Here is a 22,155-nt window from a genome sequence, read left to right as displayed (position 1 = left end):
TTGTAGCTTATTACCAACAGCAGTGATTGGTACCCTCCACCTTTCTTAATGATGCATCTGTCTGTAAACAGTTGGCAAAGCATTACTATGTTAACAGATGATTGAACCTGGAGAAGATAACCCTTGCAAATTCATAATTGAGTTGCTCATGTTTAGTCAACATGCAGGTCCTTATTTGCTTATAGAAATATGTTGGACTCAGAAACTAGAAACTAGTAGGCTAGTAGCCAAGTTGAGATACAAAGCACCATAGTCCTGTGTAAGCCTGTATGGGACATCTCACATTCACATAGGCGTATGTTATGGACATCTTACACTCACATAGACTTATGTTATAGACATATGACAGTCACAAAGGCTTATGTTATGGACATCTCACACTCACATAGGCTTATGTTATGGACATCTTACACTCATATAGGCTTATGTTATGGGCATCTCACACGCACATAGGCTTATGTTATGGACATCTCACACGCACATAGGCTTATGTTATGAACATCTCACACGCACATAGGCTTATGTTATGGCCATCTCACACTCACATAGGCTTATGTTATAGACATCTCACACTCACATTAGCTTATGTTATAAACATCTCACACTCACAAAGGCTTATATTATGAACATCTCGCACATAATGTATCTGAACCACAACTAAACTACAACTAATATTTCACTAGCGGTGCGTCTACAGTGTTGCACTTTCTGTTTACACATACGCGACACAAAGTCTGAGAGAAATTAGCAATGAAAGTATTGTTTGGAGATAAACTGTTATATTTGCTGATCTACCTAACTAACACCATTAGTGTCACTGTAAACTCCAGAGTGAGTCACTCGAGAAGCTATCACAAAACAATCATGTTTCTTGAAATGGCAAACTACTGCGCAGTAATCGTAGGATGTATTTGTTAATTAATGCAACGTACACACATATACAGTTCAGGTCACGACACGCAGTTGCAGGTGCCTTAAAAAAACTTTTGCTTTTTTAGTGATTTCATGGTGTGGTGTGATGCGGTAGCATTTTACATGTTTGTCTCTGGTCTGGTTTTGATCCACTCAGCAATGGCAGGTATTGCTGCAAAGTTGCTAGCAATCGCCTTGACTGTTGGGTAGCTCTCTAACTTCAGTTCAGGAAGAGCAGCAAAATATTCTGTAATGTTTCTGATGGCTGCATCAGCTAATGATGCCTAAAAATATATAAGTTATTACAAGCTCATACAAGATGGTGGACAAGCAACCATGATTTTTGCTGTAAAGAGCAGACAAAGTATTTACAAACTCAAACGTATAAACTTGCTATGCTATCTATAAAAAATAAATCTTATGAGCATAAAATTATAGACTTTTTTATTTTGTTCCAATAAACACACAAAAATTAGTGACATTTTTTAAAATGCTACCTTCTCTCCCAAAAGGAAAGCTCCTTTTTTAAATGAATACACGAGCTTCTCCAGGCCTTCTATGTTGGACACGGCGTTTTTCATAGCAGTTGCCTAAAACAGGGTTCAGTATTAGAACTCTAGTATACATGGTAGTTACACGGACTATGATGAGCAAGCCAGGTCAAGCCAGCCAATGAGAATCCCATGTTAAAGGAAAGTTTTCACAAGGCCTCTTCAAGTACTCCGGCGTCTAGCGCAAGAGGGAAGAGGGCACCAATAGTGAGCTGTAGTGTGTGAGAAAATCATAGTGATGTCTGCTGTTCTTTAGCTACTAAGGCAGTTTTGTCAACAACTACAATCGTTTTCATTCATAATTTTGATCAAATTTCCAGTAGTGAAAAAACAGTGAAACTAGAAATAAAGAGAAGCGAGCTAGGGTGTATCAACCTGCAGTATCCAACCTTTATAATGAGAACAGCTCAGTTTATTCTGAATCAATACCTAAAATTCACACTATAATTTAATAATGGTCTACTCCATGTTTTCATAATTCATGAAACAGCTTCTTATCTGCCATTCGGTGCTCCATCAAAAGGTCTTCATGACAACCATAATGTTGGTTTAGCAAGGCTTGCAGTGAATTCTGAATATCGACAGCAAGGGACACTTGGTATTTGGGATTTGACTGATTGGGCGGGATGTTTGCGGCATTGGGTTGGCATACACATATAGAAGCTATGTGAACTTCATGTCCTCATTTATTAGCACCCACTGCCAGTTGTCTTTATCTGTAGTAACAGGTGCATCAGCACACAGCTTGACATCAGCATTTTAACCTTGCTGTTTTTACATGCATGTATCAAGGTTAGATCAGTTGTGTATCAACTGTATAGAGACAAAAATACGCTTTCTAGCTCAAGGTCAAAATGCCAGCTGAGGTCGTTTGACACCTAAATCTTAATGACCAAAACGTAGCACTTAAGCAAAGAAAAATTAACTAGCAGGCATGAAGATGCGTGCACTATATTGAATACATTTATTGAATACATCTATTGAATACATCTATTTGAACCTAATATCTGTGCTGCTAGAAAGAAGGCTTATCCTTATAAAAACAAAAAGTGATTGCATAACCCACAATGCTTGCAACACAGGAACAATAGTCTATATCACATTTCAATATTACAGGACCACCAGCATTCTCGTGGCAGAAAAGCCTAACTGCTTCTTGTTTGCATAGTCATATTGAAATAACTTGAGAGATATTGTAGTTAGGGCCTGCTGGTGGTTGGAGGTTTGAAATGTTTTGATTGAAGATGCGTGAACATAAGGTTTGTTTTTCTGGGTGTAATCAATCAAACAAATATCTTGTGTTTAGCAGCATTTCCAAATTCATGATATTCTTGTACCCACATTTCAGTAAAACTGTCAGTGTTGTACTATGAGGGGTTCATCTGGGATTGTGAGGTGTTCACCTGTGATTGGACAGTCTTTGCACTATCTGTTTACTGTGTACGCATAAAGCATACAGGCTTTTAGCAAAAATTTTTACTGGCTGCCAACACAGAAAGATCATGGGTGATGGCGGCCATTTGTCTATGAGCAGAACAGTTGCCGACGATGACTAGCTTACATGGGGTTAACTCACAGGTCATCTGTTCAATGTAAAAATCTCATCCCAAATTCAAACTTGGAAAAGTATTAGTAGTTGCTAAGAAACCAAACAGAGACAAACACTTTCAGAGCAGCAATAATGACGTATACATGTATGGAGGTTTCACCGTCAGACTGACATTTATAAAACATGTTGTGAACTATCTATTGCTATACCTTGGCTTCCTCAGTTTTGGCAGTAAACTTTATTTGAACGATATTCTGGAAGACCGAATCGACCGTATCAAGAATCTGATCACAGATAGCAGCCTCCCAGTTGTCAGAGCCATATAAGCCTGTAGAATACATGATATATTCTATTAGTCAACAATAAAGTGGCATAAGAAAAAAGCAAAACGCGATACTGCAGTTAGTGACAGAAACATATTCTAGCGTATTGAAAGTGAAATATTTACTATAATAAGAGCCATGTCTGTCTGTCTGTCTGTCTGTCCAAAGCCACGGTTGGAGATTCGGTAAAAAAATTGCATCGCATGGAATTCAAACAGATGGCTTTTGGGAGGGTAAACCAGCACTCTAACGACTGTGCTTACCAACCACCACTTTAGCATAATTGTGTGTACAGTTATTACACCTGACAATCTCTTATGGTACACTAGACTGTCAGGACACTAGTAATCATCATGGTGAAAAACACAATCAGAATACTGCAAGAGTTTTATTGAGTCTATGAGTGTTATGAGTCTATGATATGCACTTTTATATTGATAGCCCGACAGCTCCCCTATTGCCTATCAACGATAAACACTTTATCAACTAATTTGTCAGTCGTACACTGCAAAATGGCTTGTCTAGGATATAACTCTATTTAGTCATTTTTGCTGAATCATAATTTTTGCAATTTTTTCTTGATTTTCGGGATTGGTCCTTCATAACATCTTGCCATGCATAAAACCTCGGAAAAATATGAAGATTTCAATCCATCTCAAGCTGTTGTTACAATGCTTATTTTTGAAGAACTCGTCCTAAAAACGATTCTTTGACCAATAAAATTGATAATCTGTGAAAAACAACTACTAACAGTTTGTAATTGCTAAAGTGGCCATTTATATCACTTTTATGTAATTAATTTGAATTTCAAAAATTTTAAAAATTAAAACTTAAACAACTTATCACTGTTAAGTTACTAAATAGAAATAACCTCAAAACATTGTGTCAATACCCTTATACATGTTACAGATGTTTATTATACGTAGCAATAAGCAACTAGATTTTTCACTTCACTGGAATACAGACTCAGTTATTGCATAAGCTGAGAACCTCGCGTATCTAATGGTTGTAATCATAAGTAGGTTAAGAAGTTTTGTTACGTATGACATTTGGTTGCGACCTTTTTATTTGCTGGAGTAGCTATTTTTACAAAAACACACCGAAACCATAGAAACGAAATATGTGTGGAAGTCTTGTTCGACAGGACTATTATTGTGCAATCTGTTGAGCCTTTAAAAGCCTTATGAACTAAGTATCATATCTTTCAAGGGCAGGCAAATGTGTTCTTTTTTAACATTAAACAAGTACAGGTTACAAGAAGTACCAGGCAGCAAATATCAGATAATAAACAGAGTTACAATACATACCAAATTCACGAGCCAAATATCGACAAATGGCACCACTCTCACACATCATTTTCCCATCAACCTCTAAAATTGGAAGTTGTCCTTTCGGTGTAGCTGCAAACAACGTAGGAGCTCAACAAAAATGTTATATAGCAGCATTATCTTAGTGAGAGAGAAAATTAAAAAGATGAATTAACATGTAAGGTGCTGATGTATTTACAGAGAATATTTAAATGGTTGCCAATAAAAACAATAAACATTGAACTATAATATAAAATTGGTTTATTATATTATGCTATTTTTATGTACATTAAAGAGAGCAAAGATTTTTATGTGACAAAGAAAATATAGCAATGCTGTTGATAGCCTTTTGATATAAAAATCAGGTAAAGCTGTAACTCTGCATCTCTTTGGAAACATTGCTTATGGGATCTATTCTCCTTCGAAGGGAACATAACTCCTACACAAATTCATCTTAATAAGCCATCATGGGCCATCACGGTGCATAAATTGGAACATAGAAAACAAATCAAAACATATTTTTACATTTGATATGAAGAAGTAATTACAAATTTTTCACTTACATGGCTTGAGAGCAGTCCACTCTTCTCCTTCAACTCTTCTATCAGTGAACTCCTTGCCAGCGAGTTTGAAGAGCAGCCTTGCCAGCTCAGCTCTTGCACGGGCATTAAAGTAAGTGAGTCTCATCTCGCCTCCCATATTGACTGTAGAACTTGAGCTAAATATTTTGTACAGTTGCATTATTTTTAAGTTCAAAAGTAGTAAATATGATATTTTCATTTACAATGTTAATTATAATAAAATCTACTGTAATACCATGACTTTGCTACAACCAATCAGCATCTTATTATTAAAACCATAATAAGTTTTAGATAGATTTTAGTTTCATAATAGATTCCAGGAAATAGGCTAAAATTTGGCATAAGAAAGACATGATGTTGGTAACTTTTACTATTCTTTACTATAAAACTAATTACTATACTTTTACAAACTCTTGTTTGAAAATAAACTTCTTACAAAACAAAACGACCTCTAGCATGATGTGAGCATAAATTGTTAACTTCTTTGAAAGTTAACAGTTTTATTATATGTTATTGATTGTTTTTCCTCATGTGCTACAGAAGTAGGACACTTTACAGACATGAATAGAAGTCACTTCACGACGTGATCGCTAAAATAGGTACATACTATAATAATACGTGCATCTTACATAGTGTACTCTTAAGAGCATTGCAACAGCTTTAACACTATGTCTTACCTTTGATCTATACACTATGTCTTTACCTGTCTCCAACCTTAGATCAACTTGTGCTACAGCAAACGAATGTTACTAGGGCAGGATGACAGAGCTCTTTTGACAAATCAACAGATTAGCAAATCAGGTGGAACACTTGGATTGGCAGAGAGCGATGCCGCTAAAGCCATTTGGTAAACATAATGACTAAACGCTTTGGGTTACTTTACTATTTTTGTAAATGGGAGGGATTAATCTGTTTGATTAAACCATTCTCAAACAAACTTTAGCTTTTTATCTCTCGCAAAAAGGCAAATATAGATGATAAGGCTATTTCTGTGTAAATACATGTATGTAAGATTCCCATAATATAAGGGCAGTTGCACTGGCACTCAATATCATTTACATTGTAGCTTGCAATATTAAAGGAGTTGTTTGCTCATGTTATTTCATGACTAAACAACTCCTTGTTAATTTCAAGTAAAACTAATTCCATGGTACAAAGTTGTTTTTTTAAAAAGTCATGGTAGTAATTTAAAAGTTTCTTTAGCTATGAGACTACCAATTATTTTGTTAATTATTTCAAACAGACTTCTAGATTTTGGAGAAGGCAAAGATAAATATTGTTTAGCAATTATCCTTGTCATAGAGTCCACAGCTTGTGTCTAGACCGTAGTAACATTTTTGGGCTCAACTCTAGCAGGAATATTAACTACTAAAAAGCATAGTCACTGACTTAACCAAATTAGGAATTACAATATGACTAGTAATTGGTCTTGTAGAATCTCTTCTTGTTCTTCTTCGGAAGCTCAGAATAAAATTACTGACAACAAGCTAAGTGTGAACTGATAAATGCTATAATTAGTGTAGCAAACACTCCAAGCATATTTGCCTTCAACAATTACAAGTATAAAGTGAGTATTTTTACTGCCTATGAATAGGGTTAGAGCAAAGCAAACTGCACAACTCCTAACTTGTTTCAACCTGTCGCTTTGACATTTAAAAAAAACATAAGCATGTTTTGTTTTATGTAATCATTCAATGTTATGCTAAATCTTAATAATAAAAACTACAATAAGTATCAATAATTGAAAATAATTTAGAATAATAATTAGAAATCATAATAAAAAATGATAAATTACGAAAACTTGTTCAATTCACTGAAGCAGAAATTAAAAAAATAGACTGACTTGATGAGGCAGTGGAAGTAAAAGCCTTCAAGGGCATGTTATGCATATAAGAAACGTTGGGAAGTTGAAAAAACTAAAATCAGACCATATTTTTTCCCTGTTTGTTGTTCAACATTCTAAGTAAGAAATTATAGCTAGGTGTTCAGTAATTTAATTACTTTTTAATCACGCAAGTTCAGAAACTTTGAGTTAACGTTGTTAAAGATATTGGTTAAAGAAAAAGAGTCCAAATAAACACTTACGTGATTTTCTACCTAAATTATTGATTGTTAATCCTTAATTGAATGAACTTAATTGAAAGCTGCAAGTCCAATGCAATGAGTTGTCTGCCCTTTTCATTGTCACCCATTAAGCAAGTTACTCAAGTAACTTGCTTAAAGGGTGACAATGAAATAAAGTAAACAGAGGAAATGTTACATAGCCAATAATTATTCACAAAACATGGAACTATAGCAGTTGCTTTACTCATTTTTTCCTCGTGATAAGAATTACAGCATAACTGCTACTATGCTGCAAGAAAGTTTATTATTTTGGTAAGAATAATAGGGGAGTCTGAAAATGCAGCAATACATTACTACTTTGGAGAATTGAACAGGTATTTATAGTTTATTAGTTTACTAAAAATTTAGTACAACTTGTCATGTTTACATAAACCATCCAAATTTTTACATGTTTTAAATTTTTAAGCAACAGGATCAACAAAGTTAGGAGTTGTTTACCTCTTTCATAGTAACTTCTAGAATAAAACATTCTATTGTGAAAAATAGGAATGTTGCATGATTAGTATTATATAAATTTACAGCTCTATGACAGTATCTTTTCACTCCATTTTCATAGTATAAGAAGCTAGCAAACCAGTTAGTCTTGTATAATGTTATAGAAAACTAATAAATGTCCCACAAAAACTAGCAAATGTTGGTATTTTCTGATGCATATTATAATACATAAATGCTGTGTTTAATAGCTTAGCTAAGGCGCTCCTTAATATAAAAAAAACTATGCCTTGTCATAGCTGACAAGCACTACAGTAAAAGTGAGAAGTGCGCGAGGAAAGATAGAAAGAGGGATAATAAAAAGAGGAGAGTTCGACATCCTTACCTAACACCAGCAGTAGGCGGTTTTACAGCTTTTTGGAGACACATGCGATTTCAAAGTTATCTTATTTCACAAAGTAGCATTTTTATGATGGTAACCATGGTGTGAACCTTTTGAATGATTTTAAATTATGTTTTCAGAAGCCACTGCTTTCTGTCCTGCAACTAACTGTTGTAAAAACCTTGCAAAACACTTTATCTGCAACACTTGAGACTTACTTGGAGTAGACCTTAAAAGCCTTTATACGCAAGAAAATCTTTGCGCAGGCGGCATAGCATTCTGGAGTGAATACCGAAAAGAAAAGCTACATTGATGACATGGTTAGCTGGTTGAAAACTCTAAATCCGAGTCCAGATGCTGGTGTCAATGAAACAAAAGCCTTGTGAGCTTCTCTATCTCAGACGATGTGCAGCACTAAGTTAGACAATTGATACTAACCATGATGAGTAGTAGTCATAGAGTGACATCATAGTCACTCCACAAAACATTAACAAATTTTATTCCTCAAACTGCATGATTGACTAGACCAGAACACAATACTTACTGATAATGTATGACTGTCAATTATACACTGCTGTGGAAAGGCTTATGGAAGTATTATTGATATACGCTGCTTCAGATTATCAATTTTCCATAACACAGCATTCTATTACATATCATATTGTCATGGAAGCATATTGGTTCATAATTCTCCATTCTGATCGCAAACAAGTTTTTCGCTAATTTACACTATTTTCTGTTTCTGTTCTAATAGCACTGTTAATCTCTGACTGTAATACCTTTGCATTATAAAAAAATGCTAGCTCTTAAAATACAATTTTAATATCAGGTTTGTTTGGTTGACTGATGTACACTCCAAGTTAGCAAAGTTCGTCACAACATAAAAATATTTAAATACCATCATTACACTTTGCCTTCATCAAACTCTAATAATAAATAAACTATAATATAGTATATTATAATGAATATAATATACTAATAATATAACACATTGAAAACACAATTTAATTTTCCATCGCTTAAAGCGGTGTTGATGTGAAAATGTCACTAACAGAAAATCTTTAAATTATAAAAAAGTTATAAAAATGTGTTTCAGAACTGTAATAAACAGTTTATTGAAATAATAACATTTTCAAAGAAGGTTATGGGAGAGGTGACTTGGTTCAATCCTAGTTTATGTACTTGGGTAGTTGTTTAATCTCTCGTACTAACAAACCTTTTTAATCATAGTTCGTTATTGTATCACAACTGTTAATACTACTTAAAATGTATTTGCTCTATTATTAAAAAACATTTTCATATAGTTGCTAGTGCGAAAATAGTCAAAACTATTATAGATTTGGAAGGTTATACGCAAATCACTAGTTTTACAGATATATATATATATATATATATATATATATATATATATATATATATATATATATATATACTATATATGTACTATATATACATATATATATACTATATATATACTTATAGTATATGATTTGACTATAGTGATGATTTGTTCATACTCTGCTCTTCACTGGATCCTCGCTTCAAACTCGTTTGGTGTACCGGTAAGTCTTATACATCATACATGTAATACAATGCTATTATACTTTATATTTTGACCTTGTTTTTCACAACCAAATTTAGTATTTGACAGCAACAGCTGTATATCTATTTTTGCATGCTGATGCAGCATAGATATTGGAATTTTTAAACAAGTGGCAATAACCCCTCTTTGATAATAGTTGATTTGTCTTCGGGGCACACATGTTTTATGCATCTGGGTGTTTACAATATTGCTAGAAACAAAAAGTGAATACGGTGAAACATTATTGAAGTCAAAGATAGAAGATCTAGTAACACTACCAAGTCCGTCAAATGACGCCACAGAAGCTCCAGCTGCAAAAAAGACGAAAGGTCTGTTTTCAACTATTTTGAAAGTTTTTTAAAAAAAAATCTTTCGAAATTTTTCAAAATTTCAAAAGATTTCGGGCCAAGCTATTATTGACAGAGAAGTAAAGGAGTACTTAGCAGAGGATCTTGAGCCAAAGTTGTCTTTGCCAAATGTATACTGGAAGAATTGTCAAGCCTATCCAAATTTGAGACATTTGGCTGAGCTACATATGCCTGTATTAGCATCATCTGCTCCTGTAGAGCGTTTGTTTAGCCAGGCTGGTCGAATCTTCCGTGCAGATAGATCTAAACTGACTGACGCCAACTTTGAAAGGCTAATGTTCCTTCGGTCTAATAAACATCTTCTCTGAACAATATTGCTTATCAATTTTGCCATCAATATGACTTACTGTTTACATGATACTGGTTTATCCAAGGGTAGATTTTCTTGTTGTACATAGTACATTTATGTAATAAGAAGTGAATTCTTCCATTCCATGCTTGCTTAGTATATTTAGTTATTGTAATTGTAATACATTGCACTATTTGATATCTGTTGTCATCTGCACTATTTAATATTGAGCATTATTGTAGGTCTATGGTTTGTTTGAAATTTTAGGTGAGGCTAGTTTATTTGACAAATACATGGCTGACATCCTTTGCACGGCTATAATTATACTATTGCAGTGGATAGCAGTAGATATTTGTTGATTAGCAAGCAATTCTTGCAGCCGCTATAGCAAAAAAGCTCATTGGTCTAGTGCCTAGTGAAGTTTAATAGTGAAGTGCCTAGTGCATTTATGATTTTACACTGCACTAGTGCTAGTGCAATGTCTAGTGCACAAGAATTTTTGCTATTGCAGTGCCTAGTGCATTTTTTACTTCACTTTTCGATGCACTAGTGCTAGTGCAGTGCCTAGTGCACAAGAATCTCTGCTAGTGCAGTGCCTAGTGCATTTTATATTATCACTATGCTAAGCACTAGTGCTAGTGCAGTGCCTAGTGCATCTTACTGTCGTCTAGCCAGCAAATAGTGCAGTGCGCTCAATACTCACTAGTGGCCCCAAGCCTGTATACTATATATATATATACTATATATATACTATATATATACTAAAACTTGAAAAATTGTTTCCTCACTCCGGATACCCGGTATGGGTGGTAAATTCTGCTCTAACTCGGGTATCCTACCAGGGACCTGGGAGTTTGAGCACTCGCTTCAAGATCTTAGCTGTTTCCAATAGCGCACTTTTCTGCAACTCACTGAGTTGATTGTTGTTGGTATTTGGGCAAGCCACATTTTATGCGCAGGTGTTATTGCGCCCAGTGCCCCAATGACTACTATGATTACAGTTGTTCTTACATTCCAGCATTTTTCAATCTCTTCTCCAAGAAGGAGATATTTTTCTACCTTTTCTTTTTCTTTGCTGGCTATATTGTAGTCATTGGGTACTGCTATATCTATTATAGTAGCCCTCTTGTTCTCCTTGTCTACCACCACTATATCTGGTTGGTTTGCTAGGACATGCTTGTCAGTTCGGATGTAGAAGTCCCAGAGGATCTTAGCGCGGTCATTTTCATTGACCTTACCAGGAGCTTCCCACCAGTGTTGTGGTTTATTAAGGCCATACTCATCACATAGACTTCTATACACTACACCTGCAACATGATTATGCCGCTCAGTGTATGTATTTTCTGCTAGCTGCTTGCATCCACTGATGATGTGTTGAATGGTCTCAGGTGCATCTTTGCACAGTCTGCATCTAGGATCGTCTCTAGTGTGATAGATTTTCATTTGGAGTTGCCTTGTTGGGAGCACTTGCTCCTGGGCTGCCATGATTAGCGACTCTGTATTGGCCGTTAGGTCTACTTTGTTCAGCCACATATATGTTTGGTGAAGATCGCCAACCTTAGATATTTGTTGGTGGTAAGCACCATGAAGAGGTTTTGTGTGCCAGTCAATTTCCTCATCATCAGAAGAAGAACAGCGGTGATAAGGAGTCACCTTGATAGATGCCTCGCTTAATTTTTACACTCGCCAGCTTTTTGCCATTAGCCTCCAGTTCCGTCTTCCATTTGGTCATTGACATCTTGATGAATGCCACAAGAGCAGGGTGATCATTGTACATACTGAGGCACTCAAGTATCCAACTATGGGGAATTGAGTCATAGGCCTTTTTGTAGTCAATCCAAGCCATGGCAAGATTGGTTTGCCTTCTCCAGCTGTCTTGACAGACTGTCCGATCCACCAGTAACTGATGTTTGGCTCCTCGGGTGTTGCGCCCAATTACTTTCTGAGCACTGGTCATATAGTGACTCATGTGCTCTTCCAGTTTGTCTGCAACTATTCCTGAGAGCAGTTTCCAAGTGGTGGGCAAGCACGTTATTGGTCGATAGTTTTTGGGAATCGGCCCCTGCTTTGGATCTTTTATCAGAAGTACAGTTCGTCCTTTGGTTAGCCATTCCGGATGGTCACCTTGCTCTATTAGGCATTCCATCTGCTTAGCTATTCTAGTGTGAAGTGATGTCAATTTCTTCAACCAGAAGGCTTGAATCATGTCATGGCCAGGTGCTGCCCAGTTCTTCATACGCTGCACTCTGCACTTGATGTCCTCTTTGCTGATGGTGAGTCCTTGCTGAGCCACAGTGTGTTGATGGCTCTCTTTAAGCCTCTTCAGCCAATTTGCAGTGGTGTTATGAGTAGTTTCTTTCTCCCAGATGTCCTTCCAGAACTTTGAGGTGCTGTATCGGGGAGGATCTGACATTGGCCGCCGCAGCTCACCTTTGAACTGAGAATACACTTTAGATGGATTATTGATGAACAGTTTGTTCATTCTCTTGTTATCCCGCTCTTTGGTGTACCGCTTCAGTCGTGCCTAGAGCGCAAGAAAGTTAGTAGGCTCAGTGAGAGATCTTTGGAGCGTCCAAAAAGGGAAGCCACAATAGAAGCTCTAGAATTTGCCAAACAGCAGCTAGATCTCTCACTGAGCCTACTAACTTTCTTGCGCAAGTCCTTGATCTTATTTTGTAGCCTCAGCTGCCAGGATGGAATGGCTTGAAGCCTTGTTGGCAGTGGCTTAATATCCATCTCCTCCAAGATGACGGTTGCTGTACTGTAGATTAAGGCATTAGTCTCCCTGATTGATCTAGTTGAGATCGACTCTAGTGCCAAGTGTCTACTAACAGCTTCTTAGGTATGGCCTTGCTAACTCTTCGTAGTGGTACATTGCTTCCATAATCATTAGCAGTTGACATCTTGTTGATGATATTTTCCGCAAGCTCTCTCACCCTTGGGTCAAGGTCCAAGTGCATGTTTTCTTCAGCCCGTGAGTCAACACATGATCGTGTATGCGTGACAGTGTGTGTTGATATACACTCCTCGTTAGTTGAGGTTACTTGGGTGAACTGTTCCCTAATTTCATCTACCTCAAGTTCCGATATGAGGTGTCGCTTGATCATGTTACTCCTCTGAGCTACAAGTTGCTTAGCGGTTAGTGGCAATTCAGGGCGCATGTTTATCCACAGTTGACGCATCCTTCCCATGTAGCCCCACTTTTGAAGTTCACTCATAAAGTAGCACTGCATGAGGTCCATGTTATCTATATATATATCAGCGGTGATATATATATATATATTTAATATATATATATATAATAGTCCCACCAAGCATTCTACTATATAAACGGCAATCGTTGTCTGTGTACCTGTGTATGTGTCCGCCTTATAGAGTACCGTACTTTTCGGACTACTAGCCGCTACTAGGTATTTAGGGCGCATTAACGGGAATCTCCGGTTAGTGCGCCTTTATACATAACCTATTTATCATTTGCCGTTTTCACACAAAAATGACGTAATAATTTCAACTCTATGGCTTTCTTTTAGCTTCATGACACGCGATACTTTTTTGTCCTCGACGTATAAGGGCTAAATTGTTTTCGGCAAAACGATATCGACAATAGACTCTTTCGATATTAGAATTTGGCGATTAAATTTTATTAACTCTATGAAACACGATGCCGTGTTTGTGAACCTCTATTTCTGGCTTTTCTTAAGGTTCAATTGCCAAATCGCTGGTCACTACTTTTCACGCGGACAATTGTATTTTCTCGAGTAGGAATAGCATCTAGATTCTCTCACCTTCGATCAGACAAAGGCACTACAATATTTTATTTTTACATTACGTATCATCGTACCAGTATCGTCGTATTCAGAGTTTTGATGGATAGCTGTTGGTGGAACAGTAATTTTTTTTATATTCACACTTCTATGCAAGAATTGTTATTGTTAATTCAACATATTCACAAAATTTATTTTGTTTTCTCTGTTCGTATTAACTGTATCATTACCGAATCACCTCATATTGTAATCATAGCAAAACAGACTCAATTTAGCTATTACTTGCTAATTATTTCGCTGTTACATCTAAACCCGTTCATAATCGTTTTATTTTTAAAATTTATTTGACCTGCACAAAACATTTTTCTCGTGATATGAAGTTTAAAAGTTGTTTGACAAAGTAAGTTTGAAAACCTTTACAGTTGTTTTAGGTAGAATTGCAAATGTTGTTACCCGTATATGTTAAATACAAATCAATTTTCTGTTCACAGTTTTTTTTTATTACCCGGGCAACGCTTGGTTGTACAGCTAGGTGTATTAGCTTACACATCTTTCCTTTTAAACCTAACCAATTAGTTTTTTGTAATTAATTTCACATTTTACAACAAACATTTGTAAGATTACTGTAAGATTTATCGTGTAAGATTGCAAATATCAGTTATTCCCCACTCTCTTATATTCACCTACATTTACATACTTTGAGAACTATATATATATATATATATATATATATATATATATATATATATATATATATATATATATATATATATATATATATATATATATATATATATATATATATATATATACATATATATATAAATTATCTTATTACATTTATAAACTTCTTATAACTTTTTAAGTTTATAATATAAGTTTTTTAAAGTTTGTTTCATCGTTGTTATTATTTCAACTTGCATTCTTTTAAACATAAATTGAGTATCGTGTTTGAAGTTTAAACATTATTCATTTTCCTATCACTGTTATTATTACTTGATTAGTTTCCAATCTTTATTATTAATATTATTTTTTTATTCAACCATTTTTGGCAGACATTGTTCTAATAAAATTTCAACTACGACATTCTATGATATTCTGTCATAATTTTTAGTATCGTCGTATTCAAAGAATCGATGGATATTTTCTGGTGGGACAGTAACCTTTTTATACCCACACACTTTTATGCAAGAATTGCTACCATTAATTCAACATAAATTATTCATGAATTTTTTTTCTCAGTTTGCATTAATTGTATCATTACCGTATCATCTTTTATTGTAATTGTTGCAAAACTGACTTAATTTAGCTATTACTTACTAATTATTTGAAATTTACATCTAATCCCTTTTACAATTGTTTTATTTTTATCAATTTATTAGACTGGCAGAAAATCTTTTCCTCATGATATGAAGTTTGAAAATTACAGTTGTTTGACTAAGTTTGATAAACTTTACAGTTGTTTTTATTTTCTCTCAAATTATTTCAACTACACAAAACACTTTTTTCGTGATATGTAATTTGAATGTTAGAATGGCAAATGTTGATATATATGTTAAATACAAATAGATTTTTTGACCAAAGACTTTTTTATTACCCTGGTACAAGTACAGCTTATGGTGTAAAATAGCAACTACAAGTACAAGCTTAGCAAGTACAGCTTATGGTGTAAAATGTTGAAAAAATACTTTACCGAAGTTGTTTTTTCACCTTGGAGCGGATTAAAATTTACATTACTTTATTTTAATGAGAAAAATTGTTTCGGATCTCGAACAACTCGGTTTTCGAACTACCTTCTGGAACTGATTATGTTCGAGAACTCAGGTTGCACTATACGTTATCAAAAGATATAGGTCGCTGAAAGTTATGAAATTTTAAATTTACATTGGTTTGAAAACCTTTACGGTTGTTTTATTTATTTTTAAATCAGTTGTCCTGCACAAAACCCTTTCCTCATGATATGAAGTTTGAAAGTTGTAATTGTTTGAAAAAGTTTGAAAACCTTTACAGTTGTTTTATTTTCTCTCCTAATTTATTTCAACTACACAAAACACTTCTTTCATGATATGTAGTTTGAAAGTTAGAATGGCAAATGATGTTATATGTTAAATACAAATCAATTTTCTGTGCAAAGACTTTTTTTACTACCCGGGCAACACCAGGTAGCACAGCTAGGCTTGGGGCCGTGGCGTCACTCGGGGATGAGCAGGAGACCTTTTTCGCCCCGAGTACAGTGAGAGTCTCCAGGCCCAGCTTTCCGGATGAATGAGTTGGCAAGTGCGAGGCGATTGATTGCAAAGCAATTGAGTGCTAGGCGATTGATTGCGAGGTGATTAATTGCGAGTGCGAGGCGATTGGTTGCGAAACGATTGGTTGCGAGTGCAAGGTGATTGATTGCGAGGTGATTGATTGCGAGGCGATTGATTGCGAGGCGAGTGGGAGGTGATTGCAAGGTGAGTGCGAGGCGATTGATTGCGAGGCGATTGATTGCGAGGCGAGTGCAAGAGCGCAATTGTCAGCTGTTCGGCGAGTAAAAACTGGTCAGCCGAGGCGGGGGCTCAGCGGCAGAAGTGCGCGATCGTCAACTGCAAATATAGACAGGTATGAACGGATGCATGAATCTAGAATATTTATTAGATTTTACACGCATCTAGCTGTAAAACACGTTGTAGATTTCCATTGTTCTCCCCAACATTGACATGTATATGTGTATGCATACTCTGATCAGGACAACAATTTCGGTAGACTGCATATTTGGAGTTGTTTTAGAGTATGAAAGACAACTCTCAGTAAACCTTATGCTGCACGTAGATCTGTTCCTGTATGCGGGTAATGTAGCTAGTTTTACTATAAAACTACTGAAAATGGTACTTGTAATACATACTTTTAGCCGTGGTTGTTATCAGTGGGACTACAAAATAAATTTTGAAGTATTTTGGAGTTGTCCTTTCAAAGAATATGGGTTTTTATGACTAAGGAGTGGGGCCATCACTAAGGAATCACATCTGTTGGGACGTTTCTTTGAACTGATTTTTTTTAATTGGCTGAATTAGGTGAATGAATAACTGTCATTGGCTGAAGAAACTTGAACTCAATTAATCAGTTACCTATGTAGTTGTACTAAGGTAATTACAAGTAGGGAAAAATAGACACTTGCAGAGATTAGTGCTGGCTGTACAAATTAAAGATTCAAGTAAGAGGATATGCAGGCTGATATCTTGTTCTTTAACTTTTGAACCCTGGCTGTCAATGTCAATGTGTGTTAATTGTCGATTTGGGCAATTGGTCAATTTGGGTAAACATACGTTCATCATCATTTCATGAGTCAAAATAAAATAGCAAATTATACATGTAGCTGGTATCATAAAATTTTTTAATTGCATCACAATCAACTTGATATATACAAAGCATGCATTGTATATATCAAATTTTGCCATGCAGCGTATACTGGCAAAACTTAATATATACAATGCATGCATGGTATATATCAAGTTTTGCCACTATACGCTGCATGACAAAACTTGATATATACAATGCATGCGTTGTACATATCAAGTTTTGTCACTATACCCTGTGTGGCAAAACTTGATATATACAATGCATGCACTGTATATATCAAGTTGATTGTGATGCCAGTGAAAAATTTTATGATACCAGCTTTAATTTGCTATTTTATTTTCTGTTGATAATATAATCCAATTATTGCAGACAAACATCTGCTTTGCATAATTTATTTTGTTAAACTTGTAACTCTTTGATGTTGCGTAATAATTAGCAGGACTCTCCCTGTTGAACGTATAGCAAGACCCTCTCCGTTCAACGTATAGCAGAACCCTGTCTGTTCAACGTATAGCAAGACCCTCTCTGTTCAACATATTGCAGGACCCTCTCTGTTCAACATATAGCAGAACCCTCTCTGTTCAATGTATAGCAGGACCCTCTTTGTTAAACATATAGCAGAACCCTCTCTGTTCAATGTATAGCAGAACCCTCTCTGTTCAACATATAGCAGGACCCTCTCTGTTCAATGTATAGCAGGACCCTCTCTGTTCAACGTATAGCAGGACCCTCTCTGTTCAACTTATAGCAGGACCCTTTCTGTTCAACGTATTGCAGGACCCTCTCTGTTCAACATATAGCAGAACCCTCGCTGTTCAACTTATAGCAGGACCCTCTTTGTCCAACATATAGCAGAACCCTCTCTGTTCAACGTATAGCAGGACCCTCTCTGTTCAATGTATAGCAGGACCCTCTCTGTGCAACGTATAGCAGGACCCTCTATGTTCAACGTATAGCAGGACCCTCTCTGTTCAACGTATAGCAGAACCCTCTCTGTTCAACGTATAGCAGGACCCTCTCTGTTCAACGTATAGCAGGACCCTCTCTGTTCAACGTATAGCAGAACCCTCTCTGTTCAACGTATAGCAGTCTCAAACTGACCATCTTTTTAGAAATTCTATTAAAGCTCTGTTATACTGGCATGCCTTAATTAACTATCAACATAGGTTTTCCGTTCTGCATTGTAGCTTTTAAGGTTTTCTATTGTATTAAAATATGTTCAACATTGTGATGGTGCAACTCGTGTGTTGTCAATTAAAAATGCCCAATCAACCACCTTCAAATAATTTTTCCACAAATCCCCAAATTTACAAGAAACTGGAGTAGCAGTCATGCTGGAATGTCATTGTGACCCAAACTGATTGACTTGGCAGTAATCTAAGAGGTCAATAGTGACTTATCTACCGCTCTTCCACAGATTGGAAACTTCAACAATTTCTGAAGGTTATTCTTAAAACCCATTTGTAGAAATGACATTGCTTGTGATTTGACAAGAAACTGCATGTGTGGCATTACTGTTGCCAACCCTTGAACTACGTATAAAACTAGAAATTCCACTGTCATACAGCCCACGACCAAAGAGATATTGGAAAAAAAGAAAGGGTACTGATGGTTGAGAAATGCAATATTAGCAGTCAAATGGCACTGCAGTGCAATAGGATAACTGCAATGGTAGCTGTAATGTACTGGGTGTGGGTGTTATTATGTACAACAAATAGCAATAATGAAAGGAAAAGATTATATGTTTATATCTCTCCCCCTGCAATAGGAGAAATGCAATATTAGAAGTAAAATGCACTGATATTATTAGAATAACCAATATTACTAATATAGTAATAATATGAAACCAATGCACAATTTTGTTTACATTTCAAAACGTCATAGCTAGCAATATCAAGAAGTTGTGATATTTATATAGATTTTTAGAAAATCTGTACTAACTAGTTATTGTTCTGTAGTCATCCAAACTTATAATTAATTATTGTAATAATCTCAAAAGAATCATTAGAAAAAATATCATCGTCATTTTTTTTACTTACACTGCGTTGGACATTAGTTAGAACACCAAAGTACTCAAAGTGTATAAAATGTCAGTTACCTTGAAATCGGCAAAAATGAAACGATTTCAGTACTCCTACGTTAATTACAGAAACCTTCGGCAATTCGACAATGCTATAGACTGGTGAAATGTGCACGTTATTTTTTCGTGAAATGAGCACGACTTAATCGTTCTATTCTCTGCCGCTCGGCGTTTCAATTTCCGGTCTTAACTTTGATAAAAGTAAGGCTTAGCAAGTTTAATAACGATTTTCGGCCAAATAAATCTGTCTATTTGTGTATAATCCGTTCAGATGGGTAAGTTTTAAGAGACTGTCGACAATTTACAAGAACTTGGTAACATATTTAAATAGGCTTATATGTGTTTTGTATCGTTATTATACTTTAACGACTCTACAAAACGATGATTAAATTTGTTGATGAGATTTCGATACAAGGGTTTGCGACTTTGTTGATGAATAATTTTCGTAAGTTGTGTGCACATGCATTTATCATAAAAACTCTCAAACTTCGCTCCCGCTTGTTTGGCCGTGGGATGATAGAATGTACATATATAAATATACACTCAAAAATCTGTCTATTTTAAGGATTTTAGAAAATGGTTCTTTTTGGGACTTTTTGAAAGCTAAGTAAATTACAATTAATATATACATGTATACAAATATTAAATGCCAAATAGTCAATGTTAGTTACCCATATATATATATTGTTTACCTATGTATATATATACAATGTAAATATGTTTAAAGAACTTTGACTATTGGATAGTATATTATACATATATCAATTGTAATTTAATAGCCCTTAACAAAGTCCCAATATAAGGTGTTTTTCAAAATCACCACTAAAAGGCAAGTTCTGGGTGTATATATATATATACTATATATATACTGTATATATATACTTTATATAAATATATGTAGATATATATATAGTATGTGTGTACTATACATATTTATAGATATACATGTATATATATACTAGCTGTGCCTCTCGGCGTTGCATAGATAATGTACATGTATATATACTATTATACTACTACATATACGCTAATCACTAGTGCTGAAGTTATAAGTTGTAGTGAGGGTTTTTACTATGCTTAAATGTAAAATAGAAAGTAGGGATTATTGAAAATGGATTTTAAAATCATTCAAAAAGTTAGCGCAATGAGCATTTTCATACATTTTACTATGTAAGAGCGGATAACTGCTAAGTTATATTTCACTGGTAGAAACCAGAGTAGTGTCCACATGAGACAATTCTTTGTGAAACTTATAAATAAGCTATCAATTCAGGATATCTGAAAACATACTTTGTGGCCTGTAGGCTAGCGGGCTTCTTAGAAGAACTGGTTGCGAGGAAGATGACCTGCAATCACTTTTTATAGCTTTGATGTTGAAGGCTGCAGACTCGATGTAGTTACAGTTTGTTAAGATTTTTGAAAACTAGCAAATTAGGTACGTATTGTATTTTCTACTATTGACATAAAAGAATTGTACAATCATCCGTAGATATAATATAACACAGAATTGATTAAAACACCATGTTCTTGGTTTTGTGGGAATGACCAGTGTCTGTTTGTATTCATGAAAGTTTAAAAGTTACGTATGATATTATCAAGATATTTACTAGAAACAGGCCCTTACTATCCACATGTGCTCCCCAAGGTTTTAGCACGCCCTGATAGAGAAGAGCATTTCTAGACAGATACCTTGAAGTTAATATTTTCTATAAGAATGCTGTGTCCGTCTGTCCATTTGTCCGTCTGTTCATCCGAAGCCAGGGTTAGAGCTTAAGATTAAAGATTGCTTCTGGCGAAAGTCAAATTCATGACGTTGAGCTCGGTAGACAAACACTCCAACACCTGCACTAACCAGCGTCCTACCAGAACTTCAAAACAACTGTGCAAATAGTTATTCTTTACGCTTTATTAGCACACCTGACAATCTCTCATGACACCACGCTAGACTGCCAGGGTAGTTTTTATGATAATGGGTTCGTCTATCATTCACTGTTCTCAATGTGCATAGCTGTCTCTTCGTATAAAAGCTCATGTTCTACTTTTGCAGGCAGCATAGTGCTTTCATTAAAGTTAATTATGAATATAACAATAGTTTACTTCTATGCTTTCCTAGAGATGTTAACTATGGTTATACCAATAGTTTACATCTATGGTTACCTAGATATGTTAACTATGGTTATACCAATAGTTTACATCTATGGTTACCTAGATATGTTAACTATGGTTATACCAATAGTTTACATCTATGGTTACCTAGAATGTTAATTATGGTTATACCAATAGTCTAAATAACATTCCGTCCACACTGTTAACCTTACATACCACCTGTTAACCTGTCCAATCTGTTAACATTATATATGATTTCTCCTAAAAATGCACTGAAGTATTTTACTTGCTTGTTTAGTGCCACCAATGTGGTTATTTACAAGTGCTATGTGGAGCCGGTCATTTGATTCAAATGAAAAGATAGCGTCGGGTTACCATAAGTGTTAGGGCACACCGATCTTGTTCATGGCAGACATGGAGATACGGTAGAAAAAAGCAGTAGTCACACTAAAATGGCTAAATGAAA

At 35.3% G+C, this 22,155-nt stretch overlaps 1 protein-coding gene across 1 annotated transcript; it reads right to left on the bottom strand.

Moving 5' to 3' along the window:
• Positions 1-767: 767 nt before the first annotated feature.
• Positions 768-6,058, bottom strand: LOC137389981 (hematopoietic prostaglandin D synthase-like). The gene is made up of 6 exons (XM_068076184.1): positions 5,901-6,058; positions 5,206-5,360; positions 4,643-4,735; positions 3,222-3,340; positions 1,410-1,502; positions 768-1,196 (listed from the first exon to the last, which is right to left on the bottom strand). Exons 2-6 carry the CDS (start codon positions 5,339-5,341, stop codon positions 1,032-1,034), a joined length of 606 nt encoding a protein of 201 aa, XP_067932285.1. The 5' UTR covers positions 5,342-5,360; positions 5,901-6,058; the 3' UTR covers positions 768-1,031.
• Positions 6,059-22,155: the final 16,097 nt, after the last annotated feature.

This window comes from Watersipora subatra, chromosome 3, assembly GCF_963576615.1.
Source record: "Watersipora subatra chromosome 3, tzWatSuba1.1, whole genome shotgun sequence".
Lineage (NCBI taxonomy): Eukaryota > Metazoa > Bryozoa > Gymnolaemata > Cheilostomatida > Watersiporidae > Watersipora > Watersipora subatra.
This window is presented reverse-complemented; position numbering and strand designations above follow the sequence as displayed.